This window comes from Bombina bombina, chromosome 5, assembly GCF_027579735.1.
Source record: "Bombina bombina isolate aBomBom1 chromosome 5, aBomBom1.pri, whole genome shotgun sequence".
Taxonomy (NCBI): Eukaryota; Metazoa; Chordata; class Amphibia; order Anura; family Bombinatoridae; genus Bombina; species Bombina bombina.
The window spans coordinates 853,091,813-853,111,339 of NC_069503.1; the positions used below are offsets into that span (position 1 = coordinate 853,091,813).

At 41.1% G+C, this 19,527-nt stretch overlaps 1 protein-coding gene across 1 annotated transcript in view; it reads left to right on the top strand.

Moving 5' to 3' along the window:
* TAF4B (TATA-box binding protein associated factor 4b) overlaps nucleotides 1-19,527 on the top strand; it is a 920,546-nt gene that overhangs the window by 515,027 nt on the left and 385,992 nt on the right. The window contains exon 11 of the mRNA XM_053714992.1: nucleotides 16,183-16,313. Within this exon, the coding sequence (XP_053570967.1) occupies nucleotides 16,183-16,313 (131 nt within the window). The remainder of the gene's footprint in view (nucleotides 1-16,182; nucleotides 16,314-19,527) is intronic.

Here is a 19,527-nt window from a genome sequence, read left to right on the forward strand (position 1 = left end):
AAACTTCAGTTGGGGGAACAGTTTGCATGCTAAACTGCATTGAGGTATTTTCAGTCTATTTTTTTTTCTAGACAGACTGTGTTAATTCTAGAAAAGACTGGCAATATCCCCATAAGGGAAGGGTAAGCTGTATTCAGACACTTGGATAGGAATTTCAGCTTGCATGAAGGGCTCATTAGTTACTGGTGACACTGTTTGGTAAAAACATAGTAGATACATACATAGTAGATAAGGTTGAAAAAAGACTGAAGTCCTTCGAGTTCAACCTATACAAATCTAAAATACTTTCAAAAAGCTCCAGTTAAGCTTTAACGTTTTTGTTTATTCAGTAAATGATGCAATTATAAAAAAAAAATTAAGGGACTAAAGGGGTCATTATGGCTTGTTTTAGGGTTTTTTAACCCACATGGTTAATTTAGAGACACTCTAGTGTTTTTCTGTTAGGCCTCAAAACTCGAGTGAGGTGGGAGGGGCCTATTTCCGGGCCTCAGTTGTGCAGTTTCTTTTCCTCTGAGACTTCTAACTGTTTCTCCAGAGGTTCCTGCCGTGTTTGAGGGCTGTAAAAGAAGGTTTTTTTTCTCCACAAATTGTTCTGAAGGGCAGGTAGGTGCCACAGCAGAGCTGTGGCAAGGTGCTGAAAGTCTTTTTTTTTACCAGTATTTATGTTTTTTCAATCAGGTTTTGCCATTAAGGGGTTAATTGTTTGTTTGCATAGCTTTGCAAAGTTACTAAGGCTATATGATACTACTGTAAACATTATGTTATGTTTACTGCTTTTTTACACTGTTTTGCAGAATTTGTGCAGCTTTTTTTCTCTTAAAGGCACAGTACCATTTTATTTCTAAGTGTTATTTACTTTGATTACAGTGTTTTCCAAGCTTGATTGTTACATTACTAGCCTGTTTAACATGTCTGACACCAAGGAAAATCCTTGTTCAATATGTTTGGAAGCCATTGTGGTACCCCCTCTTAGAATGTGTCCCAATTGTACTGATATGTCTATAAACTATAACGAACATATATTAGCACTTAAAAATAGAGCAATAGATGATTCTCAGTCAGAAGTAAATGAGGGTTTAGCATCTAGCCTCTCCCCAAGTGTCACAACCAGTAACGCCCGCACAAGTGACGCCAAGTACCTCTAGTGCGTCAAATTCATTTATTTTACAAGATATGGCCACAGTTTTGAATACAACCCTCACAGAGGTTTTATCCAAACTGCCTGGTTTACAAGGAAAGCGGGACAGCTCTGGGTTAAGGAAAAATGCTGAGCAGTCTGATGCTTTAGTAGCCGTATCTGATATGCCCTCACAATGCTCTGAAGGGGTGAGGGATTTGTTATCTGAGGGAGAAATTTCTGACTCAGGAAAGACGCTTCTTCAGACAGATTCTAATATGACGGCCTTTAAATTTAAGCTTGAACACCTCTGCTTATTGCTCAGGGAGGTATTAGCAACTCTAGATAATAGTGACCTTATAGTGGTCACAGAGAAATTGTGTAAGATGGATAAATACTTAGAGGTTCCTGTTTACACTGATGTTTTTTTTTCCAGTCCCTAGGAGGATTGTGAATATTATTGCTACGGAGTGGGATAGATCAGGTATTCCGTTTATTCCCCCCTCCTGTTTTTAAGAAAATGTTTCCCATATCTGACACCATGCGGGACTCGTGGCAGACAGTTCCTAAGGTGGAGGGAACTATTTCTACTCTGTCTAAACATACAACTATACCTATTGAAGTCGGTTGTGCTTTCAAAGATCCTATGGATAAAAAATTAGAGGGTCTCAAGGTTTTCTTCTTCAACCTATTGTGTGCATTGTTCCTGCAACTACTGCAGCTGCTTTCTGGTTTGAGGCTCTAGAAGAGGCTCTTCAGATGGAGACTCCATTAGAAGAAATTTTGGACAGAATTAAGGCCCTTAAATTGGCTAATTCTTTTATTACAGATGCAGCTTTTCAACTGGCTAAATTAGCGGCAAAGAATTCAGGTTTTGCCATTTTAGCACGCAGGGCGTTATGGCTTAAATCCTGGTCTGCTGATGTGTCATCTAAAACTAAGCTTTTGAACATCCCTTTCAAGGGAAAGACCCTATTTGGGCCTGAACTGAAAGAGATTTTTTCAGACATCAATGGAGGGAAAGGTCATGCCCTCCCTTAGGATAGATCAAATAAGATGAGGACCTAACAAAATAATTTTCGTTCCTTTCGGGAATTTCAAGAGTGGTCCCGCTTCAGCTTCCTCTGTTGCAAAGCAAGAGTGGAATTTTGCCCAGTCCAAGTCAGTCTGGAGACCTTACCAGGCTTGGAACAAGAGTTAACAGGCCAAGAAGCCTGCAGCTGCCTCTAAGACAGCATGAAGGGGTATCCCCCGATACAGGACCGGATCTAGTAGGGGGCAGACTCTCTCTCTTCGCTCAGGCTTGGGCAAGAGATGTTCACGATCCCTGGGCTTTAGAAATTGTGTCCCAGGGATATTTTCACATTTCTCGATTGTTTGTAAACCAGACAAAGAGAGAGGCGTTCTTACGCTGTGTAGAAGACCTACATACCATGGGGGTGATCCGCCCAGTCCCAAAAGAGGAACAAGGGCTAGGATTTTACTCAAACCTGTTTGTGGTTTCCAAAAAAGAGGGAACTTTCAGATCAATCTTGGATCTCAAAATTCTAAACAAGTTCCTTAAAGTCCCATCATTCAAGATGGAGACTATTCGGTCTATTCTACCTCTGATCCAGGAGGGTCAATATATGAGCAACGTGGATTTAAAAGATGCGTATCTACACATCCCTATTCACAGAATTTTCACAAGGGTGCAAGGGTCCCTTCTGGCGGTTATACGACCACGGGGCATAGCAGTGGCGCCTTATCTTAATTCAGGCGTCAACTTTCCAGTTATCCAAGTCTCACACGGACATTGTGTTGGTTTTTCTGAAATCTCACGGGTGGACGGTGAACATAAAGAGTTCTCTCTTCCCTCTTTCAAGAGTTTCCTTCCTAGGGACTCTGATAGACTCGGTAGAAATGAAAATATTTCTGACAGAGTTCAGAAAATCAAAACTTCGGACTCATGGTAGCAGCAATGGACATAGTTCCTTTTGCCTGCCTACACCTCAGACCACTGCAACTGTGCATGCTCAAACAGTGGAATGGGGATTATACAGATTTGTCTCCTCAACTGCTTCTGGACCAGGAGACCAGAGATTTTCTTCTCTGGTGGTTGTCTCAGGACCACCTGTCTCAGGGAATGTGTTTCCGCAGGCCAGAGTGGCTCATTGTAACGACAGATGCCAGCCTGCTAGGCTAGGGTGCAGTCTGGAACTCCCTTAAAGCACAGGGCTTATGGTCTCGGGAGGAATCTCTTCTCCCGTTAAATATGCTAGAACTGAGAGCGATATTTAATGCGCTTCAGGCATGGCCTCAGCTTGCTGCCGCCAAATTCATCAGGTTTCAGTCGGACAACATCACGACTGTAGCTTATATCAATCGTCAAGGAGGAACAAGAAGTTCTCTAGCGATGATGGAGGTAACCAAAATAATCCGATGGGCAGAGAATCACTCTTGCCATCTTTCAGCAATCCACATCCCAGGAGTAGTGAACTGGGAGGCGGATTTCCTAATTCATTCGACTTTTCATCTGGAGGAGTGGGAACTCCATCCGGAGGTATTTGCCCAGCTGATTCCGCTATGGGGCACACCAGAATTGGTTCTGATGGCGTCCCGTCAGAATGCCAAACTTCCTCATTATGGGTCCAAGTCCCGGGATCCCAAGGCGGTACTGATAGATGCTCTTTCAGTGCCTTAGTCCTTCAATCTGGCCTATGTATTTCCTCTCCTTCTACGTCTGGTTGCCAGAATAAAGCAGGAGAGAGCTTCACTGATTTTGATAGCGCCTGCGTGGCCACGCAGGACTTGGTATGCAGACCTAGTGGACATGTCCTTGGTTCTACCATGATCTCTGCCAATGAGGTGGGACCTTCTAATCCAAGGCCTGTTCACACATCCAAATCTAATTTCTCTGCGCCTGACTGCTTGGAGATTGAACGCCTGATTCTATCAAAGCGTGGTTTCTCTGAGTCGGTCATTGATACCCTGATTCAGGCTAGAAAGCCTGTCACCAGGAAGATCTATCATAAGATTTGGCTCAAATATCTTTATTGGTGTGAATCCAAAGGTTACTCGTGGAGTAAGTTTAGGATTCCTAGAATATTGTCTTTTCTCCAGGATGGTTTGGAGAAGGGATTATCAGCTAGTTTTTTATAAAGACAAATATCTGCTTTGTCTATTCTTCTACACAAACGTCTGGCAGATGTCCCAGACGTTCAAGCATTTTGTCAGGCTTTGGTCAGAATCAAGCCTGTATTTAAATCTGTTGCTCCGCCATGGAGTCTAAATTTAGTTCTTAAAGTTCTTCAAGGGGTTCCGTTTAAACCTATGAATTCCCTGGATATTAAGCTTCTATCTTGGAAAGTTTGGTTTTTAGTAGCTATCTCTTTGGCTCGAAGGTTTTCTGAGCTATATTCTTTACAGTGTGATTCCCCTTATCATATTTTCCATGCAGATAAGGTGGTTTTGTGTACCAAAGCTGGGTTCCTCCCTAAGGTTGGTTCTAACAGGAATATCAATCAAGAGATTGTTGTTCCTTCACTGTGTCCTAATCCTTCTTCAAAGAAGGAGCATCTGTTGCACAATCTTGATGTAGTCCGTGCTTTAAAGTTCTACTTTCAAGCAACTAAAGATTTCCCTCAAACATCTTCATTGTTTGTTGTTTGTTCTGGTAAGCGGAGAGGTCAGAAGGCTACGGCTACCTCTCTTTCCTTTTGGCTGAAAAGCATCATCCGTTTGGCCTATGAGACTGCTGGACAGCAGCCTCCTGAAAGAATTACTGCTCATTCTACTAGAGCTGTGGCTTCCACATGGCTTTTAAAAATGAGGCTTCTGTTGAACAGATTTGTAATGCGGCGACTTGGTCTTCGCTTCATACTTTTTCAAAATTTTACAAATTTGATACTTTTGCTTCTTCGGAGGCTATTTTTGGGAGAAAGGTTCTACAAGCAGTAGTGCCTTCCGTTTAAGGTCCCTGTCTTGTCCTTCCCTTCATCCGTGTCCTAAAGCTTTGGTATTGGTATCCCACAAGTAAGGATGAATCCGTGGACTCGATACATCTTACAAGAGAAAACATAATTTATGCTTACCTGATAAATGTATTTCTCTTGTGATGTATCGAATCCACGGCCCGCCGTGTTTATTAAGACAGGCATATATATATTTTATTTTTAAACTTTCAGTCACCACTGCACCCTATAGTTTCTCCTTTTTCTTCTTAGCCTTCGGTCGAATGACTGGGGGGTGGAGCTAAGGGGGGAGCTATATAGGCAGCTCTGCTGTGGGTGCTCTTTCTGCCACTTCCTGTAGGGGAGGAGAATATCCCACAAGTAAGTATGAATCCGTGGACTCGATACATCACAAGAGAATTTTTTTTATCAGGTAAGCATAAATTATGTTTTGCCATGAGTCAGGTTCATGTATTTCCTTCAGCAGACTGTCAGTTTCATATTTGGGGAATTTAAACATTTTATGAAATTTATTTCTTACCTGGGGTTTAGTCTTTTTTTCAATTGACTACTTTTTGCTATTGCGGGTATTAGGCCCGCGGGTGCGTCAAATGCTAAACTTTATTGCGTCATTCTTGGCGCGAAAATATTTTTGGCGTGAAAAAATACGTTTATGATGCAACTTCGTCATTTCCAGCGTCATACGTGATGCCGAGACCTTTCACACGGCGGCGTCATTAGTGATGCGAGTGTGTCATTTCCGGTTATTTTTGGCGCCAAAAAAGTTTACGTTACGTTGTGCGTCATACTTGGCGCCAAATTTTTTTCATTATTTCAATACCCCATTGATGTTTGCCTCTTGTTTTTCTCCAACATAGGTGTGTCCGGTCCACGGCGTCATCCTTACTTGTGGGATATTCTCTTCCCCAACAGGAAATGGCAAAGAGCCCAGCAAAGCTGGTCACATGATCCCTCCTAGGCTCCGCCTACCCCAGTCATTCTCTTTGCCGTTGTACAGGCAACATCTCCATGGAGATGGCTTAGAGTTTTTTAGTGTTTAACTGTAGTTTTATTTATTCAATGAAGAGTTTGTTATTTTAAAATAGTGCTGGTATGTACTATTTACTCTGAAAAAGAAAAGAGATGAAGATTTCTGTTTGTATGAGGAAAATGATTTTAGCAACCGTTACTAAAATCCATGGCTGTTCCACACAGGACTGTTGAGAGGAATTAACTTCAGTTGGGGGAACAGTGAGCAGTCTTTTGCTGCTTGAGGTATGACACATTCTAACAAGACGATGTAATGCTGGAAGCTGTCATTTTCCCTATGGGATCCGGTAAGCCATTTTTATTCAGACAGTAAATAAGGGCTTCACAAGGGCTTATTAAGACTGTAGACATTTTCTGGGCTAAATCGATTCATATATTACACATATTTAGCCTTGAGGAATCATTTAATCTGGGTATTTTTGTTAAATAATATCGGCAGGCACTGTTTTAGACACCTTATTCTCTAGGGGCTTTCCCTAATCATAGGCAGAGCCTCATTTTCGCGCCGGTATTGCGCACTTGTTTTTGAGCAGCATGACATGCAGTCGCATGTGTGAGGAGCTCTGATACATAGAAAAGACTTTCTGAAGGCGTCATTTGGTATCGTATTCCCCTTTGGGCTTGGTTGGGTCTCAGCAAAGCAGATACCAGGGACTGTAAAGGGGTTAAAGTTAAAAACGGCTCCGGTTCCGTTATTTTAAGGGTTAAAGCTTCCAAATTTGGTGTGCAATACTTTTAAGGCTTTAAGACACTGTGGTGAAAATTTGGTGAATTTTGAACAATTCCTTCATACTTTTTCGCAATTGCAGTAATAAAGTGTGTTCAGTTTAAAATTTAAAGTGACAGTAACGGTTTTATTTTAAAACGTTTTTTGTACTTTGTTATCAAGTTTATGCCTGTTTAACATGTCTGAACTACCAGATAGACTGTGTTCTGAATGTGGGGAAGCCAAGGTTCCTTCTCATTTAAATAAATGTGATTTATGTGACACTGAAAATGATGCCCAAGATGATTCCTCAAGTGAGGGGAGTAAGCATGGTACTGCATCATTCCCTCCTTCGTCTACACGAGTCTTGCCCACTCAGGAGGCCCCTAGTACATCTAGCGCGCCAATACTCCTTACTATGCAACAATTAACGGCTGTAATGGATAATTCTATCAAAAACATTTTAGCCAAAATGCCCACTTATCAGCGTAAGCGCGACTGCTCTGTTTTAGATACTGAAGAGCATGAGGACGCTGATGATAATGGTTCTGAAATGCCCCTACACCAGTCTGAGGGGGCCAGGGAGGTTTTGTCTGAGGGAGAAATTTCAGATTCAGGGAAAATTTCTCAACAAGCTGAACCCGATGTGATTACATTTAAATTTAAGTTGGAACATCTCCGCGCTCTGCTTAAGGAGGTATTATCCACTCTGGATGATTGTGAGAATTTGATCATCCCAGAGAAACTATGTAAAATGGACAAGTTCCTAGAGGTCCCGGGGCTCCCAGAAGCTTTTCCTATACCCAAGCGGGTGGCGGACATTGTAAATAAAGAATGGGAAAGGCCCGGTATACCTTTCGTCCCTCCCCCCATATTTAAAAAATTGTTTCCTATGGTCGACCCTAGAAAGGACTTATGGCAGACTGTCCCCAAGGTCGAGGGAGCGGTTTCTACTTTAAACAAACGCACCACTATACCCATAGAAGATAGTTGTGCTTTCAAAGATCCTATGGATAAAAAATTAGAAGGTTTGCTTAAAAAGATGTTTGTTCAGCAAGGTTACCTTCTACAACCAATTTCATGCATTGTCCCTGTCACTACAGCCGCGTGTTTCTGGTTCGATGAGCTAGTAAAGGCGATCGATAGTGATTCTCCTCCTTATGAGGAGATTATGGACAGAATCCGTGCTCTCAAATTGGCTAATTCTTTCACCCTAGACGCCACTTTGCAATTGGCTAGGTTAGCGGCGAAGAATTCTGGGTTTGCTATTGTGGCGCGTAGAGCGCTTTGGTTGAAATCTTGGTCAGCGGATGCGTCTTCCAAGAACAAACTCCTTAACATTCCTTTCAAGGGGAAAACGCTGTTTGGCCCTGACTTGAAAGAGATTATCTCTGATATCACTGGGGGTAAGGGCCACGCCCTTCCTCAGGATAGGTCTTTCAAGGCCAAAAATAAACCTAATTTTCGTCCCTTTCGTAGAAACGGACCAGCCCCAAGTGCTACGTCCTCTAAGCAAGAGGGTAATACTTCTCAAGCCAAGCCAGCCTGGAGACCAATGCAAGGCTGGAACAAGGGAAAGCAGGCCAAGAAACCTGCTACCAAGACAGCATGAAATGTTGGCCCCCGATCCGGGACCGGATCTGGTGGGGGGCAGACTCTCTCTCTTCGCTCAGGCTTGGGCAAGAGATGTTCTGGATCCTTGGGCACTAGAAATAGTCTCCCAAGGTTATCTTCTGGAATTCAAGGGGCTTCCCCCAAGGGGGAGGTTCCACAGGTCTCAATTGTCTTCAGACCACATAAAGAGACAGGCATTCTTACATTGTGTAGAAGACCTGTTAAAAATGGGAGTGATTCATCCTGTTCCATTAGGAGAACAAGGGATGGGGTTCTACTCCAATCTGTTCATAGTTCCCAAAAAAGAGGGAACGTTCAGACCAATCTTAGATCTCAAGATCTTAAACAAGTTTCTCAAGGTTCCATCGTTCAAAATGGAAACCATTCGAACAATTCTTCCTTCCATCCAGGAAGGTCAATTCATGACCACGGTGGATTTAAAGGATGCGTATCTTCATATTCCTATCCACAAGGAACATCATCGGTTCCTAAGGTTCGCATTCCTGGACAAGCATTACCAGTTCGTGGCGCTTCCTTTCGGATTAGCCACTGCTCCAAGGATTTTCACAAAGGTACTAGGGTCCCTTCTAGCGGTGCTAAGACCAAGGGGCATTGCAGTAGTACCTTACTTGGACGACATTCTGATTCAAGCGTCGTCCCTTCCTCAAGCAAAGGCTCACACGGACATAGTCCTGGCCTTTCTCAGATCTCACGGATGGAAAGTGAACGTGGAAAAGAGTTCTCTATCTCCGTCGACAAGGGTTCCCTTCTTGGGAACAATAATAGACTCCTTAGAAATGAGGATTTTTCTGACAGAGGCCAGAAAAACAAAACTTCTAAACTCTTGTCAAACACTTCATTCCGTTCCTCTTCCTTCCATAGCGCAGTGCATGGAAGTAATAGGTTTGATGGTAGCGGCAATGGACATAGTTCCTTTTGCGCGCATTCATCTAAGACCATTACAACTGTGCATGCTCAGTCAGTGGAATGGGGACTATACAGACTTGTCTCCGAAGATACAAGTAAATCAGAGGACCAGAGACTCACTCCGTTGGTGGCTGTCCCTGGACAACCTGTCACAAGGGATGACCTTCCGCAGACCAGAGTGGGTCATTGTCACGACCGACGCCAGTCTGATGGGCTGGGGCGCGGTCTGGGGATCCCTGAAAGCTCAGGGTCTTTGCTCTCGGGAAGAATCTCTTCTACCGATAAATATTCTGGAACTGAGAGCGATATTCAATGCTCTCAAGGCTTGGCCTCAGCTAGCAAAGGCCAAGTTCATACGGTTTCAATCAGACAACATGACGACTGTTGCGTACATCAACCATCAGGGGGGAACAAGGAGTTCCCTGGCGATGGAAGAAGTGACCAAAATCATTCAATGGGCGGAGACTCACTCCTGCCACCTGTCTGCAATCCACATCCCAGGAGTGGAAAATTGGGAAGCGGATTTTCTGAGTCGTCAGACATTACATCCGGGGGAGTGGGAACTCCATCCGGAAATCTTTGCCCAAATTACTCAACTGTGGGGCATTCCAGACATGGATCTGATGGCCTCTCGTCAGAACTTCAAGGTTCCTTGCTACGGGTCCAGATCCAGGGATCCCAAGGCGACTCTAGTAGATGCACTAGTAGCACCTTGGACCTTCAAACTAGCTTATGTATTCCCGCCGTTTCCTCTCATCCCCAGGCTGGTAGCCAGGATCAATCAGGAGAGGGCGTCGGTGATCTTGATAGCTCCTGCGTGGCCACGCAGGACTTGGTATGCAGATCTGGTGAATATGTCATCGGCTCCACCATGGAAGCTACCTTTGAGACGAGACCTTCTTGTTCAAGGTCCGTTCGAACATCCGAATCTGGTCTCACTCCAGCTGACTGCTTGGAGATTGAACGCTTGATCTTATCAAAACGAGGGTTCTCAGATTCTGTTATTGATACTCTTGTTCAGGCCAGAAAGCCTGTAACTAGAAAAATTTACCACAAAATATGGAAAAAATATATCTGTTGGTGTGAATCTAAAGGATTCCCTTGGGACAAGGTAAAGATTCCTAAGATTCTATCCTTTCTTCAAGAAGGATTGGAGAAAGGATTATCTGCAAGTTCCTTGAAGGGACAGATTTCTGCCTTGTCTGTGTTACTTCACAAAAAACTGGCAGCTGTGCCAGATGTTCAAGCCTTTGTTCAGGCTCTGGTTAGAATCAAGCCTGTTTACAAACCTTTGACTCCTCCTTGGAGTCTCAACTTAGTTCTTTCAGTTCTTCAGGGGGTTCCGTTTGAACCCTTACATTCCGTTGATCTTCCAAAAGTTGCTTCTAACAAAAACATTAACCAGGAGATAGTCGTGCCTTCTTTGTGTCCGAAACCAGTTTCGAAGAAGGAACGTTTGTTGCACAATTTGGATGTTGTTCGCGCTCTAAAATTCTATTTAGATGCTACAAAGGATTTTAGACAAACATCTTCCTTGTTTGTTGTTTATTCTGGTAAAAGGAGAGGTCAAAAAGCAACTTCTACCTCTCTCTCTTTTTGGATTAAAAGCATCATCAGATTGGCTTACGAGACTGCCGGACGGCAGCCTCCTGAAAGAATCACGGCTCATTCCACTAGGGCTGTGGCTTCCACATGGGCCTTCAAGAACGAGGCTTCTGTTGATCAGATATGTAGGGCAGCGACTTGGTCTTCACTGCACACTTTTACCAAATTTTACAAGTTTGATACTTTTGCTTCTTCTGAGGCTATTTTTGGGAGAAAGGTTTTGCAAGCCGTGGTGCCTTCCATTTAGGTGACCTGATTTGCTCCCTCCCTTCATCCGTGTCCTACAGCTTTGGTATTGGTTCCCACAAGTAAGGATGACGCCGTGGACCGGACACACCTATGTTGGAGAAAACAGAATTTATGTTTACCTGATAAATTACTTTCTCCAACGGTGTGTCCGGTCCACGGCCCGCCCTGGTTTTTTAATCAGGTCTGATAATTTATTTTCTTTAACTACAGTCACCACGGTATCATATGGTTTCTCCTATGCAAATATTCCTCCTTAACGTCGGTCGAATGACTGGGGTAGGCGGAGCCTAGGAGGGATCATGTGACCAGCTTTGCTGGGCTCTTTGCCATTTCCTGTTGGGGAAGAGAATATCCCACAAGTAAGGATGACGCCGTGGACCGGACACACCGTTGGAGAAAGTAATTTATCAGGTAAACATAAATTCTGTTTTTTCTCTATCAGAGTCCTATGCTTTTGCATTTTTTCCCATTCCTGAAACTGTCATATAAGGAAATAGATCATTTTGCTTTATATGTTGTTTTTTCTCTTACATTGAGCAAGATGTCCCAATCTGATCCTGTCTCAGAAGTTTCTGCTAAGTGCATTTGTTGTAAAAGTGTAGAAATTATTCCACCAAATGTCATTTGTAATAGTTGTCATGATAAACTTTTACATGCAGATAGTGTTTCCATCAGTAATAGTACATTGCCAGTTGCAGTTCCTTCAACTTCTAATGTGCATGATATACCTGTAAATTTTAAAGAATTTGTTTCTGATTCTATTCTGAAGGCTTTGTCTGCATTTCCACCTTCTAATAAACGTAAAAGGTCTTTTAAAACTTCTCATTTAGCTGATGAAATTTCAAATGACCAGCAATATAACAATTTATTCTCTTCTGATGAGGATCTTTCTGATTCAGAAGATCCTTCCTCAGACATTGACACTGACAAATCTACTAATTTATTTATATGCGTTCTTTATTAAAAGAAGGGTGAATTACTTTGGATATTGAGGTAACCAGTCCTATTGAATTTCAGTCTAATAAACGTTTAAATGCTGTTTTTAAACCTCCTGTGATTTCCCCAGGGGTTTTTCCTATTCTTGAGGCTATTTCTGATATGATTTCTAGGGAATGGAATAAGCCAGGTACTTCTTTTATTCCTTCTTCAAGGTTTAAAAAATTGTATCCTTTACCAGCAAAATCTATAGAGTTTTGGGAAAAAATCCCCAAAATTTATGGGGCTATTTCTACCTTTGCTAAACGTACCACTATTCCTATGGAAGATAGTACTTCCTTTAAGGATCCTTTAGATAGGAAGCTTCTCAGTCATTCCCTTCAGTGGCTATGTGCATGGAAGTTCTAGGTCTCATGACTGCAGCATCGGACGCGATCCCCTTTGCTCGTTTTCACATGAGACCTCTACAGCTTTGCATGCTGAATCAATGGTGCAAGGATTATACAAATATATCACAATTAATATCCTTGAATCCCAATGTACGACACTCTCTGACATGGTGGATAGATCACCATTGTTTGGTTAAAGGGGCTTCTTTTGTTCGGCCAACCTGGACTGTGATCTCAACAGATGCGAGTCTTTCAGGTTGGGGAGCTGTTTGGGGATCTCTGACAGCACAAGGGGTTTGGAAATCTCAAGAGGCAAGATTACCAATAAATATTTTAGAACTCCGTGCAATTTTCAGGGCTCTTCAGTTTTGGCCTCTGCTAAAGAGAGAACCATTCATTTGTTTTCAGACAGACAATATCACAACTGTGGCTTATGTCAATCATCAGGGTGGGACTCACAGTCCCCAAGATATGAAAGAAGTATCTCGGTTACTTGCTTGGGCGGAATTCAGCTCCTGTCTAATCTCTGCGGTGCATATCCCAGGTGTAGACAATTGGGAGGCGGATTATCTCAGCCGCCAAACTTTACATCCAGGGGAGTGGTCTCTCCATCCAGATGAGTTTTCTCAGTTTGTTCAGATGTGGGGTCTTCCAGAGATAGATCTCATGGCCTCTCATCTAAACAAGAAACTTCCCAGATACCTGTCCAGGGATGTTCAGGCGGAAGCAGTGGATGCACTGACACTTCCTTGGTGTTATCATCCTGCTTACATCTTCCCACCTCTAGTTCTCCTTCCAAGAGTGATCTCCAAAATCATCATGGAACAGTCTTTTGTGTTGCTGGTGGCTCCAGCATGGCCACACAGGTTTTGGTATGCGGATCTGGTTTGGATGTCCAGTTGCCCGCCTTGGCCACTTCCGTTGCAGCCGGACCTACTATCTCAAGGTCCGTTTTTCTATCAGGATCTCAAATCATTAAATTTGAAGGTATGGAAATTGAACGTTTAGTTCTAAGTCATAGAGGTTTCTCTGACTCAGTGATTAATACTATGTTACAAGCTCTTAAATCTGTCTCTAGAAATATTTATCATAGAGTTTGGAAGACTTACATTTCATGGTGTTCTTCTCATAAATTCTCCTGGCATTCTTTTAGAATTCCTAGAATTTTACAGTTCCTTCAGGATGGTTTGGATAAGGGTTTGTCTGCAAGTTCCTTGAAAGGTCAAATCTCCGCTCTTTCTGTTTTATTTCACAGAAAGATTGCTATACTTCCTGATATTCACTGTTTTGTACAGGCTTTAGTTCATATTAAGCCTGTCATTAAATCAATTTCTCCTCCTTGGAGTCTTAATTTGGTCTTTCTTGTGAGTCTCCTTTTCTGATTTTTCATCAGAATAAGGCAGTTTTGCGGTCTTCTTTTCAATTTTTACCTAAGGTCGTGAATTCTAACAACATTAGTAGAGAAATTGTTGTCCCTTCCTTATGTGCTAATCCTAAGAATTCTTTGGAGAGATCCTTACATTCTTTGGATGTGGTAAGAGCTGTGAAATATTATGTGGAAGCTACTAAAGATTTCAGGAAGACTTCCAGTCTATTTGTTTTATTTTCTGGTCCTAGGAAAGGTCAGAAGGCTTCTGCTATTTCCTTGGCTTCTTGGTTGAAACTTTTGATTCATCAAGCTTATTTGGAGTCGGGTCAGGCCCCTCCTCAGAGAGCTCATTCTACTAGATCAGTCTCCACTTCGTGGGCTTTTAAGAATGAAGCTTCAGTTGATCAGATTTGCAAAGCGGCGACTTGGTCCTCTTTGCATACATTTACTAAATTCTACCGTTTTGATGTATTTGCTTCTTCGGAAGCAGTTTTTGGTAGAAAAGTTCTTCAGGCAGCTGTTTCAGTTTGATTCTTCTGCTTTTTGATTTAAGTTTTTTTCTTTCAAAAATGAAATAAACTTATTTTTTTGGGTTGTGGATTAATTTTTTCAGCGCAATATGGCTGTTTTTATTTTTATTCCCTCCCTCTCTAGTGACTCTTTAGTTGAAGACTCCAAATCTTGGGTATTGATATCCCATATGTCACTAGCTCATGGACTCTTGCCAATTACATGAAAGAAAACATAATTTATGTAAGAACTTACCTGATAAATTAATTTATTTCATATTGGCAAGAGTCCATGAGGCCCACCCTTTTTATGGTGGTTATGATTTTTTGTATAAAGCACAATTATTTCCAAATTTTCTTTGTTGATGCTTTCTACTCATTGCTTTATCACCCCACTGCTTGGTTATTCATTAAACTGAATTGTGGGTGTCGTGAGGGGTGTATTTATAGGCATTTTGAGATTTGGGAATCTTTGACCCTCCTGGTAGGATTGCATATCCCATATGTCACTAGCTCATGGACTCTTGCCAATATGAAATAAATTAATTTATCAGGTAAGTTCTTACATAAATTATGTTTTCTTCCATTGAAAAGAGTCCACAGCTCCCCACCCTTTTTCTATGTGGGACATCTTTTTATTCTTCTGGCACTTTTTTTCACCCTGATATTTCTTCTACTGTTCCTTGTTCTTCAGCAGAATGACTGGGAGATGAGGGAAGTGGGAGGAGTATTTAAGCCTTTGGCAGAGGTGTCTTTGCCTCCTCCTGGTGGCCAGGCTCTTATTTCCCAAAAGTAATGAATGCAGCTGTGAACTCTTTCCAACGGAAGAAAAGCAAATTATCAGGTAAGCATAATTTGTTTTTAAAGGGACACTAAACCCAATTTTTTTCTTTCATGATTCAGATAGAGCATGCAATTTTAAGCATCTTTCTCATTTACTCCTATTATCAATTTATCTCCTTTTTCTTGCTATCTTTATTTAAAAAGCAGGAATGTGATGCATAGGAGCCGGCCCATTTTTTATTGAGAAACTGGGTTATGCTTGCTTATTGGTGGGTAAATGTTAGCTTCCAATAAGCAAGAGCTATCCATGGTGCTGAACCTAAAATGGGCTGGTTGCTAAGATTTACATAACTGCGTTTAAAATAAAGATAGCAAGAGAACAAAGAAAAGTTGATAATAGGAGTAAATTAGAAAGTTGCTTAAAATTTCATGCTCTATCTGAATCATGAAAGAAACAATTTGATTTCAGTGTCCCTTTAAATAGTTTAAACCTACGTGTACAGCACTTATCACTCTACATCAAGTGTGAAGAAATTGATTTACTCTAAGTGTGTATTCTGTATTAATCTATTTTCCTCCATATATGAAAGCCTTTGGAATTTAAGTGTTACTTTATATTTGCAACACTGTATTATAATTTTTTTGTATACAACACATTACCTGGTTTAACAGTTGCACTCTTTCCCCCATGTTGCTTCATTTTCTATACATTTTTTTGTATATTATATTTTTCTGTCCTAAAACTGACCTTGCTAAGATGTAAATTTAGAGGGCTAAAAGAAACATTGGCTACCCTCTATTCTGCTCCAGGCTTTGCTTTATTAATGCAGTGTCTTATGTCTTTGAAGTTTTGACTTTGCCAGAAAAAAAATAATAATCTCAAAACGTCTATTCTCATGGGTATTACTTCTAGAGGGAACAGATTACCTGCTGTGCTAATTATTTCAATTATTAGCTTCCTATAAAACATGTAATGGATTTTCTCTGCTTGCACAGGTAAAAGGCATGACATTAATGAACTCAACTCTGATGTTATGAACTTGGTTTCCCATGCAACACAGGAGAGATTACGAGGACTCATTGAAAAACTGACTGTGGCAGCACAGCACAGGTTCACAAACTGGAAGGTAAATGGTGTTGACAAGTTGCATACTAAACTTTGTACTTCAAATTTGCTTCAGAGGAGAATGCTTTGGTTATTATTTTTTTTCCAACCAGCCCTTATAGAAATAGGGAAAACAATTAATTGTGTTTTTAGAACATAATTGCAAAGATATAAATAAAAAAAACAACTATTTATTATCCTGTAGTATCAAAATGTATGATTATATTCTGTTTTAAGATTTGAACTTTCTAACATCCATCAACATTGGCTCTGTGTTTACATTAAAAAATAAAAAGTTAATAAACAAACACCTTATTACTTAAAAATATCAGAAGCAGGAGAGATTGAATGTAATCCTCAAATGGTTATCCTCAAAGAAAACAAATATATTTCGTAGCGCAATACTGCATGATTTATACAAGTTTTTGACAATAGCTTTGTGGTACTCATACACTTAAGAGCTTAAAACCAGCAGTGAGATATTTTAGCGTTGTTAACCCAATGGCACTGCAGGATCAGTTTCTTGGATGAATTATTATATAAAGTATATACTGATACAATATGTTTTTATATTTTGTAAACAACGTAACAATGCTTTTCAGACACTCGGGGTACTAACACAGGTGCACAGAATTGATGGAACAAACACCGACCACCAGTGTCCTTAGCGTGCACAGTTCCGCCTTCGGTTTCACCCTGTGCCGGTATTTCACCTCACCCATCCTCCAACGTACATTTCACTGTTGTTGCTACAGCTTTCTCAAGGAGTCTTTTTCACTTTTTCAGTCTGCAGTCTGTTGTTTTTTTTTTTAGCATCAGTTAATTTGTGTACTATTTTTAAACTGTTTTATTGAACACAACCTGTCTTCACCTTTGTTTGTACTATACAAATTTGTTCCAGTACTAGGTTCTCTCAACTTTTTCAAAGTTGTGTATCTCTAATTTTGCATGCTATCAGCCATAATTTTCTTCTTCCTATAAGGAATTTTGTTCTGTGTATGACACTCAGAGGACTTCAAATGTTTTTTCGCTGAATAAGATTTTGATTAGCTCAGTAGGTAGCGTACTGAACTAAAGACCAGGAGGCACAGGTTCAGCAATCACACACTAAACCTGACGTGTTTATTACACTGTTAATGCAAGTTATGTGATATGAACATTAAGTCATTTATTTATCAATATTTTATGTTGGCTATCTCTAAAATTATGTAGCATAAAAACAAATCTGGGGATTTACCTTAATCTGTTGTAGTATTTGTGCAGAATGTCCTCTCCTCTGCCCCAAGTTTGCTGTGTTGCATCAAAGCTCTGACTGTGTGAAGGTTTTCTGATGACTGCCTTATGTTACATTCTATATGTATGAGACATCTTTGCATTACTTAGATATTGTTTGGGCAGTTAAATATTTAATTGCCGCTACTAGGATTTAAGACAAACTTTTAGTTTGATCTTCTTTCTGATCCTAGGAAGGGTCAGAGGATGTCTGCTGTTTCTTTAGCCTTTTGATTAAAACTTTTTCTTTCCAATGGCATGAAGAGTCCACAAATCCATTCAATTACTAGGCAAAGAACATCCCAGGAGAGCTGTTAAGTATCATTCCCACTTCCCATAAACCCCCAAAAAAGTCATTCTTTGCCTTATGCATCGGATGGATGTGCGAAGGTGTCTGAAGATATTTAATCCTTTTATGGGTAGTTTCCCTGCAAGCAAGAATTGGGCCTATGCTGTGTCCATGTCAATCTCTTTAGTAAGAGTAATGGTGGCTTTTAGCAGTTAGAAGACGGCGAGATAGTCCTTGCTTACCTTCTAACATTTATGCTACCCCTTTTATAGAAAACCAGGGTTACTCTGTTTCTCTTGTAAGGTGTATCCAGTCCACGGATTCATTCATTACTTGTGGGATATTCTCCTTCCCAACAGGAAGCTGCAAGAGGATCACCCACAGCAGAGCTGTCTATATAGCTCCTCCCCTAACTGCCACTCCCAGTCATTCTCTTGCAGCTCTCGACAAGGGAAGTAGCTAGAGAGATGTGGTGAATTAATGTAGTTTATCTTCAATCAAAAGTTTATTTTCAAATGGTACCGGAGTTGTACTATTTTGGCTTCAGGCAGAAAGGTGAAGAAGAGTCTGCCTGAAGTTTTTTGATGCTCTTAGCAGCTTGTAACTAAGGTCCATTGCTGTTCTCACACATAACTGAAGAGATGGGTAACTTCAGCTGGGGGAATGGCGTGCAGGGTCTCCTGCTCTGAGGTATGTGCAGTTTTAAATTTTTCTAGAGAGATGATATGCTAGAAAATGCTGACAGTACCTGATTTATTTAAGGTAAGCCTGATTACAGTGATTTAATAACGACTGGTATCATGCTTGCTGTAAAGGGTAATATTTTTGTTATTTACTCTCATTACTTAATAGATATAACGTTTGCTTGATGTATATAAACGTTTTCTACAAATGGTGATAAAACTTTATTCTGGGGCCCAGTTTTTCCACATGGCTGACTAGATTTTGCCTAGGGATAGTTTTTTAAGGCCCTCTCACTGTGAGTACAGGTTGGGAAGGGCCTATTTTCGCGCCTTAATTGCGCAGTTGTTTTTGCAGCTAGAGGCATCCAGCTTCCCTGAAAGAGTCCCCCTGACATATAGGACCCCTCTACAGGGTTTTTGTGCCTTCCAAAGTCGTCGTATGAGTAGGTAGGAGCCACAGTAGAGCTGTGGCAGTTGGTTGTGACTGTTTAAAAACGTCTATCGTTTTTTTGATCCGGTTTTGAAACTAAGGGGTTAATCATCCATTTGCAAGTGGGTGCAATGCTATTTCAGTCTATCATACACACTGTGAAAATTTCATAGAATTTACTGCTTTTTTCACTGTTTTGCGGTTTGTGATTGTTTTTTCTCTTAAATGCACAGTACTGTTTTTATTTTTTGCTTGTTCACAGTTATTAAATTGTTTTCCAAGCTTGCTGGTCTCATTACTAGTCTGTTTAAACATGTCTGACATAGAGGAAACTCATTGTTCATTATGTTTAGAAGCCATTGTGGAACCCCCTCTTAGAATGTGTACCAAATGTACTGATTTTACTATAGATTACAAAGACCATATTCTGGCTTTAAAAAATGTATCACCAGAAGAAATTGACAAGGAGGAAGTTATGCCGTCTAACTCTCCCCGCGTGTCAGAAACTATAACTCCCGCTCAGGGGACGCCAAGTACATCTAGCGCGCCCATTGCGTATACC